At 40.4% G+C, this 8789-nt stretch overlaps 1 protein-coding gene across 1 annotated transcript; it reads left to right on the top strand.

Annotated features, from left to right (window-relative positions):
• Nucleotides 1-569: 569 nt before the first annotated feature.
• On the top strand, nucleotides 570-8511 carry LOC310851326 (ly6/PLAUR domain-containing protein 8-like). The gene is made up of 4 exons (XM_083753548.1): nucleotides 570-680; nucleotides 4175-4321; nucleotides 7424-7555; nucleotides 8208-8511. Exons 1-4 carry the CDS (start codon nucleotides 572-574, stop codon nucleotides 8369-8371), a joined length of 552 nt encoding a protein of 183 aa, XP_083609674.1. The 5' UTR covers nucleotides 570-571; the 3' UTR covers nucleotides 8372-8511.
• The last annotated feature ends 278 nt before the right edge of the window (nucleotides 8512-8789 follow it).

Genomic DNA, 8789 nt, shown 5'->3' with positions numbered 1-8789 from the left:
GGATGCCTTTGCTTTAGTGTTTGAATGCATAAATCAATATAAACTATTTGGCTGTCTGTCACTGTGTGCTTGTGTGTGAGAAAGGGGGGGGGGAGGTGTGTGTCTGTGAACATGCATCTTTCAATCCATTACTGTTTGTGGATCCTGAAAGCTAGTAAGATTGTTATATGACAAGACTACCAAAATTCCATTCTGCACCTAAATTGATTGGTGGATAGGAGGAACGTGTGATGGGGTGTCAGGGTGCTTCCCATCTCTGTGTTTTGAGGAGTGGAAACATGTGTATGCATATGTGGTTATGAATGGGAAGAAGACTATGCATCTGCCAGTTTCTCTGTATATTTGTGTGTTTGTGTGATGGGGGAAGTTGGTGTTTCTATGTATGTAGCCCTCGACCCACCATTGCAAGTGGATCCTAAGAAGATGAAAACTGCTCATGTCTGGCTGGGTGGATTGCATCCAACAAAGGGTGTGATCATGGCCATATTTCTAACCGTGAATGTAGATGTCATTTCTCAAAAAACGGGCAACTCAATGGGGTAGCACTGTCTCCTCCTTTCTCCCTGCAGCAATGGGATATGAGGAATGTTTTGACAATTCTTTGGGTGAAGATGCATGGGATGCATTTTGCGCTATTGAGGATGGCCTTTGTTTTGCCCATTTACTCAGAAATGGGTTACGTGAGTACAAAACTTTTCTGTCTTATTAAAACTGAATCTGTGGGCCTACCATCCCTAGAGTATCTAGGGATGACTTGCATATGTACGTTCACGAGAAATGTACATGTGAATCTTGATCTCATCCTATGTTGAGAAACAGAAACCATTTTTTTTTTAAAAAAGTGGAGAGATATTTCATGTATTCAGCTGAGTCATTAAGTGCTGAACCATTAAAGAACTAGAAAAGATACAAGGTGTATATGTGAGTTTATACGTGAACCAAGCCTGTGATTCTGCCTAAAACACTTTGTTTAGTCTGTTGACATATAATGGGCTTGCTGTCTAAGGTGCATCCAGAAGATTTCTCTTGCTGAGGTCCAAGAGATGCTGCCTGGGCACATTCATTGAAGAAAGGGCTCAAACTTCCCACCATTTCTCTTAGTCAAATGATCTCACCTCTCCTGTCAAGCCTCTTCTTTGCAAAGAGAATACTCAAAGGACCTATTAGAGGGACCAGAGAAACTTGACCAGAAGAAGCCAAGGCTTCTCCACTCCCATGAGAAGGGAATGAGCCTTCTAAAAACTGAGCTGCTTTTTGCAGCTTGTTCCCCTCCCAACGCCTTTCCATCACTGGGGCTGCAAGATGGGATCTTCTAAGAAAGAACCTTAGGCTGAACTGTTACGTGACTGAAATGTGTCCCAATATAGGACTGTGATTGATTGATTAATCTCTCTCCGCACTCCCCGAATGTCAAAGTGAGGCTTTAAAAAGTGCCTGGTCTTGTACCACAGTGACAGGCCATAACAATAAACAAGAATGTAAAATTGCTGGGGCATCATCAGGTAAGTGAATTAACTGACCCGCCATAGTTTGGAAATTTGGGAAAAGAGGCAGTAGCCACAGGTTCTGTGCCAAAGGGATGCTGAGTTTGGGAGCTCTGCAGAAGTGTTTCCCAAACTCCCCCCCTCAAAAAAAAAAAAAAAAAGACCACTTGCCTGTTGTAGTAATTATAATGTGATGTGCCAAATGCTATGTGGTTTTTAATTCTAACTTTTGTTGTATTCCTTTATTTCTTCTTTTGTATTCTACTATTTCCTATGAACTTGACCTGTGAAGTCAACACTCACCACCGCCTTATTAGCCTTATCTTTTTCAGGGTTGCCAGTTCTTCTTACTGTTGTATTCATTCATTTCTTAGATTTCTATAACACCCTTCATCCGAGGATCACAGGGTGCTTTACAATATAAAAACACAAAAATGTAAAACATAGTAACATCTTCTGTCTCTCAAAAATATAGTTTGAGGCAGCTTCTTGAATTTGGCCTCTCAAACAACTCCGCCTTCTCCCATTTATGTGCAAATTTTACTGGAAATATCCTAGAATATTTACATGGTGTTGTGATGTGGGGTTTGTGATTTCAGCTCTCTTGACATAATATGCTGGAGACAGTTCTCTAGTAACACTTCTTTATTAAAGCAACAAGACTGGGACCTGAGGAGGGGAGGGCTACATTTATAGGGACAGGGAACTAACTAGAAAGGATACATTTTGGAGGGAACAATATCAGGCAATCACAGTCCTGCCTTTTGGAGGAAACCAATAAGACAGAGGATCCAAATACAGCAGCTTAAATGAACCAATAGTAGCTGTACCCTCTGGAACAAAAAGGCAGTTACTTTACCCTAATGCAAATACAGACAATAATAATACAGATATAAAATCCTTTGACTCAGTACACAACACCCCTCCCCCCTAGTGAGCACAGCAGACGTAATCTCTCAGGTACTGTGGGGTCCTACAACTTCTACTTGATCTCCTGACAACAGTTGTTGCCGGTTCTGGATTGGGTGTCACCTGTGGTAGGGGGGCTGCTATAGGGGTTTCGTCAGGAACAGATGGAGTCCCAGACATCTCAGGGTCCCCTACCTGTACCTCATCATCCTGAGGACTAGCAGACCCTGGTTCATTTGCTGAAGCCCCTGGTGATTGCACCTCTGGGCCATGCAGCTCTGCGTTGTTAGCCAGGGATGAATTATCAGACTCCATCCGCCGGGCCATCTTGGTCTCAGTAGGCGCTAAATGGCTTGTTAGGCAGGCAAGAATATCTTTGAGAGATGTCTCACTTAGCTTCGCTGGGGCAAGCAATGCCTTGGCCAGCTTGAAGATCTCAGGCCCACAGTAGCTCAGGAATGTGGCCCTTCTTTTGCTGGCATCGGTGAACCCTTGAGCCACTGCGAAGAACTCGAAGCGTTCGACGTAGTCTTCCCACGTGTGGGGCTCTGATGGCTGGAAGGGCTCCAATACCCTTGGACTCTCCATTGTCCTGTGGGCAGGGTCATCTTCTCAGCTGGCCAGTGAGTCTTGTTCTTAGCTACAATCCGGACTCTGAGGCAGGGCTGCGTTTAACCGCTCCTCAGCATTCCGGATCCCACCTTCATCGCCAGTTGTTGTGACGTGGGGTTTGTGAGTTCAGCTCTTTTGACATAATATGCTGGAGACAGTTCTCTAGTAACACTTCTTTATTAAAGCAGCAAGACTAAGACCTGAGGAGGGGAGAGCTACATTTATAGGGACAGGGAACTAGCTAGAAAGGATACATTTTGGAGGGAGCAATATCAGGCAATCACAGTCCTGCCTTTTGGAGGAAACCAATAAGACAGAGGATCCAAATACAGCAGCTTAAATGAACCAATAGTAGCTGTACCCTCTGGAACCAAAAGGCAGTTACTTTACCCTAATGCAATTACAGACAATAATAATACAGATATAAAATCCTTTGACTCAATACACAACACATGGTTTTGTTGATTCTTAAAGAAACAACTTGAAGAAATAGCCTGCTAAATTCAGCTGTTGAAATCCCCCCCTTATATCACCCATTTAGCCCCCCAAAATCAGTAAGCAGCATACTGTCCCCAAACTTTGCCCCCAAAGACCACTTGCCTGTTGTAGTAATTATAATGTGAGGTGCAAAATGCTCTTGGGCTTTTAATTCTTCCTTTATTACTTCCTTTATTTATTTTACTGTATTTTATTACTTCATATGAACTTGCTCTGTGAAGTGAACATTCATGACCCCCATACTAGCCTTATCTTTTTCCAGGGTTGCCAGTTCTTCTTACCATCTCCTTCATTCATTTCTGTAATTTCTACACCACCCTTGCCTCTTAAAAATATAGTACAAGGCAGATTCTTGAGTTGGGCCACTGAATCAACTCAGTGAATATCAGGTATAAATGGATGAACTCACTTTGAGTGCTTACCAGTTTGTGTGTGTAGAAAAACAAGTCTGTCTTCTCCCATTTATATCCAAATTTCAACAGAAACATCCTCAACTATTTACATGGTTTTGTTAATTCTTAAAGAAACTAAATTCAGTGCTTCCATTCTTTTTCTTAAATCACCCATTAAGCCCCAAAATATGTTAGAAAGCATTATATAGATCTCAATAAGAATTGTCTTGATTTTTGTGTGTGGAGATGCAGTTATTTCTTTCCAATTCTCTCTCACAGGTGGCTCTAAAAAAGACAAATTTGTAGTGGGGTGTACTCCAAATTGTACTGAAGAGAATTACAGTTTCACTACAGTAGACGGTTACTTACAGACTATCCGTGAGTGCTGTGCCGATTTTCTCTGCAATGATGAAATACATGATACTGGTAAGTAGCTGCATGCTTTTAGAATTATATATCTGTATATATTCCTAAACATGAATAGCATTGAGGTTTCAAATTTCTTCCTTGGTTGGTTATATAGAAATGACACTGTTCTAGTCCTTGATTCATTTCCCTAGTTTACATGAAGAGTGTTAGAATCAGCATCACAACCTGTGTTTCAAAGAGAAAGCATGTGTACTGCCCAAAAGCATTTATTGGCATCATTTACTGATGATACTTGGGTGTGTGGATCACTCCGGATGCATTTTGGGTACTAGAGAGGGGGAAGGAGAGAATAATACATTTCCTCCATGGTCCTTGCTATTCCACTTAGCTCTGGGAGTTGTCCTGCTGGGAAGAACTGGGGAGGAAGTGAGTGGAGCCCTCAGTTGCTGCTGATGGCCCCCCAGCCAGAGAACTACAAAAGCAGCACTGCTGAGAAAAAGGGTGTTGGGATTGTGATGATGGTTTCCTCAGTCAAGGTTTTAAAATGGCCTCCTGCATGGGTTGGATTGTCTGAGTGTACTGCTTGGTGAAAGGAAGGAGTATTAGGGCAGTGGAGTGTACACTTGTTTGTACACAAACAAAAGAAAATATGATTATGAAAACCTTTGGTCCATGCATACATCCATCTTCTCCAGTTTCTGTTTAACAATGTCTTTTCAGTCTGGGTGTATCAGAATCATTCATTTCTTTTTCTTACAAAAAGTCCAAGAAAGTTTCCCTAATTGTTCATATTATTAATAAACATTAACCTTTTTCTTTTCTTTTTCTTTTACCTGTATTAATTACCACTACCATTACTCTGTCTTGAATAATACTAAATTCCATAAAATGTCCATATTAAAGTCTCTCAGTTGTGATCACACATTGGGTCAGTATTCAATTTTTGTTTCTCATTATAATTTGTTGGTTCATTTTCCAGTTCTGTATATTGTGTTCCATTTCTTTTTGTGTTTATGATAGCATCCCAAATTTCTCTTCTTGGACCTTCCATTTTCATTTTTTTTCTTCAGCCTTTTCCCATAAAAAGTACCATAACTTTATTGGCTCCGGATTGTATGCAGAATACTTTTTCTCTGCTAGAACTAAAGAAAGGCCAGGACTGAAGTCCCAAAGCTTTGTCCCTTCTTGACTCGATCAGTGTCAAAAGCAGATTATTCTCCCAATCAGCATTTGTGATTTTATCTTCTACTTCTCCAAATTCTTGTATGGAAGTCATTTCGATTTCCGCATGACGATCTGCTTCCTTCAATTGAATTATTTCCTGATGCAGTCCTGCCAACTTTTCACCAATTTGGTCTGAAGCCTCTGCACATTCCCCATTTCCATTTCCCACATTAGAGTCATCTGGCTCATTCTTTTCATCATCCTCTGACTCGTTTTCTTCTTCATCAAATATTGTTCTGATCATTTTTAATTGTTCAGCCATCAATGGTTGAACACTACCAACAGTCACTGGATGATCCAAATGCGCCTTTGGCATAAGAGATACTTTTAATGTTCTGAAACATATTAGCCACTTAATCCATTTTAATGTTTCCTCACAGAATTGGACTTCCATAAGTGTGACTGTGTTATCTTAAAGCAGATTCCTTTCTCATAGCTAATTATGGCTGTGTCACTTTCATTTTCTCCAGTTCTTTAGTGGCAGAGAACAAACAAAGACCCAAACAAAAAGTATTATGGATTATGGATTTTTTACATACCGGAGTTCCTATCATATGTTCTAATCTTTCTTGTCCACCATAAATCAAGCTTTCTGCTCTACTTTAGACACTTTAAGAATTAGTTTCCTTTCTGTTTTCTCAACAACAGAAAGTGGTACCCACAGATTTTCAATTGTAGATTCACCCCAACAAATGGAGGGGTGTCTCTCATTACAATGTCATTGTCCAAGAGATGCTTTTAAAAGAGAGGGTATGATTCTTATAAGGCATTTTTGTGGCATTTGGGCCTGATGGGCAGCTCATTCTAAACCCTGTTCAAATTGTGAGGCCTAGGCTGTAGAAAAATGACCTTGATCCCAACATCTTGGAGCTAACTCCCAGATCATCCTTATGTCCAGAGTGATTTAATAGCCAGTCTATTTGTTTGACTATTATCAATCACCATGTAATTATCTTCTGTCAGGCAGAGCTAGCAGAGAAATAACCGCCGTGCCTCTCTCCAGGAAGTCTTATACTGTTACCTGGTGTTTATGTGTTTGTGTGTGTGTGTGTGTGTGTGTGTGTGTGTGTGTGTGTGTGTACACATGCAGAGACCTGGAGCCTCTTTTAAGTATTAAGTGTATATAAATGTATTACATACAAAATAATAATAGTAATAAATAAAATGCACAAAAACACTTTTACACACAAACATACACATATATATTCTTCAATAGGTGACAGTACAGTTTAGAACGTAACAAAGAAACAACATGATGCACGTACATAACATTATATACATAAATATATTTAATAGTAATAAGAAATACATGCCACAATGCATAATGGAAGATAAGCAATGCAGAAAAAGCAGCAGTGGCAAATTAGCTACACTGGCAATCCAGCACTATACTTTACAAGTCATCCACTACAATGTACAACTCTTTTTTGCCCATTTCAGTTGCGACTTTAAAATATAACACATATTTTAAAACAGTACCAGTATGAATATTAAGAGAAGAAATGAGAGAAAAACTATCAGCAGCATATTTCTCTCTCTTGAAAGCTAGCTCTTAATCCCTTCTCCTGCCAAGGACAGATAGCACCCAAAGCAGAAAACACCAAGCAGAAAGAAACTGTTGTTAAAGTTGCCCTTTCAGGGTCAACCTACCAGGGCTGGCTAATCACAGGACGGTCTTCCACCTGAAACCTATCTGTTCTCTCTCTTCCCATCCCAAAGCACACCATAAGACAGGCAAAGTCCAGCACCGCAGTTGCTGGCACCTCTGTCTAGTTTTTCAAGGTAGTAACCAAATCTGCTTGTTTAATGCCAGAAGCAGAGTACAGTGGATAATACTGCAACCACCTCTGAGAATTATAGAACTGTAATGTAGGAATTTTTATGGAGATATATGGGTTGGATCTAGGTGTTAACTGTAGTCATTGCTTTTGATAGACACAGAACGTGTTCGCAATCAGCGAAAGTGTGAGGCATGTCGTGCATCTGGTTCAGAAGGTTGTCCGGACTTGGAAACTATCAGTTGTTATGGGAATGAGACTCAATGCATTTCATTCGTCCTTGTTCATAGTAAGTAGCATTGCCAGCCAAGGAGTGGGAGAGGAGAAACACAGCCTGCCAAGGTGCATGAGTTGCTGTCATTCTGTTTGTGTCTTCATGCCAGAAAATAGTTTGCATGTGTGTTGCGGGGGCAGGTTTTATTTTTCTTGAAAATATTACAGTGTTAAACTCACTTTTGCTTCATATTTATATAAATGAGCCTATATATTTTGTGTGGGGGGGGGGGTAAGAAAGAGAGAAATAATCTGTTTGTTAATTTACATCCGAGACTGTTTTTTAAAAGAGGGTTTTCGTTAGCCTTTTTTGAAAAGTAAAAGCAGCCATGGAGCTCTGATCTGGAATGCAATTTCAGTGTGGATTGGGCCCCTCTCCCATAATAACTAAAAGAGACTTTAGTTAATTGTTTTCTACATTTTAAACATATGTGTGATATTCAGCTATACAACTTTTAGAAGACATCTGACAGCAGCTGGGGCAACCCATTCAGGTGGGCAGGGTAATAAGAATAAGAATTCATCTCATGATGTGATTCTGACATGCTTTCTATACTTGTGCAATACCATTAACAATAACAACAAAGTTCCTATTCTCTCTCTTCTGCACAAACCCACATCTGTTATAACCCATTACTCCTGTGACCATGTCCCTTTCTCTTTACCAGATAACAGTTTGGTTCCTGATGTATCTTATAAAGGCTGTGCGACCCCATCTTTTTGTGAGTTGGCGAGGACATCACCGTATAATGGATACTTTTTGGGCACTATAACCCAGGCAAGATGCTGTGACACTCTGCCTTCCCCACAGCCGCTTAACTTTGAAGGGTAATTAGGAGAGGAGAATATCTTCTTCCTTTTGGAGTCCACCACTTAATGGAGGTTGAGGTTGCTTGTCTATGGTGGGATTCCAGAGTGACTGGGATTCACAGGACCCTTGATTTTGAGTCCTCTATTTTGGAAATGTGATGCAGGGGTCATGGTGTTGGGGAAGGACAATGTTCTTAGAAGGATCAAATTGGTAATTGTTATTTTATAGATTGATCGGTATATGTAAGAATAGAAACATAACAGAGACACTGTATCAGTTATTGCTTTTGAAACTTTTAAAACCAGTTTCTGCAAGTAAAGCTTTAAAACTTACTTTTGTGTGATGTGAATTTATTTCTACACAACGGTCAGATCAGAAAGAAAATTTCCACTAGCTCCTCATTTCTTCAGCTGACACTCCTCTGGCCCAGGGGATCGTT

This window comes from Podarcis gaigeae, assembly GCF_964106915.1.
Source record: "Podarcis gaigeae genome assembly, chromosome: 8".
NCBI lineage: Eukaryota > Metazoa > Chordata > Lepidosauria > Squamata > Lacertidae > Podarcis > Podarcis gaigeae.
The sequence above is the reverse complement of the archived record's forward strand: the minus strand, read 5'-3'. Positions and strand labels throughout refer to the sequence as shown.

Bases quoted from the DNA above. Each gene is read 5' to 3' on its own strand.
- LOC310851326 (XM_083753548.1), top strand. From the start codon at position 572: ATGGGATATGAGGAATGTTTTGACAATTCTTTGGGTGAAGATGCATGG. The intron at 681-4,174 runs GTGAGTACAAAA...TCTCTCTCACAG, and splicing joins TTTACTCAGAAATGGGTTAC to GTGGCTCTAAAAAAGACAAA. The intron at 7,556-8,207 runs GTAAGTAGCATT...TCTCTTTACCAG, and splicing joins TTCATTCGTCCTTGTTCATA to ATAACAGTTTGGTTCCTGAT.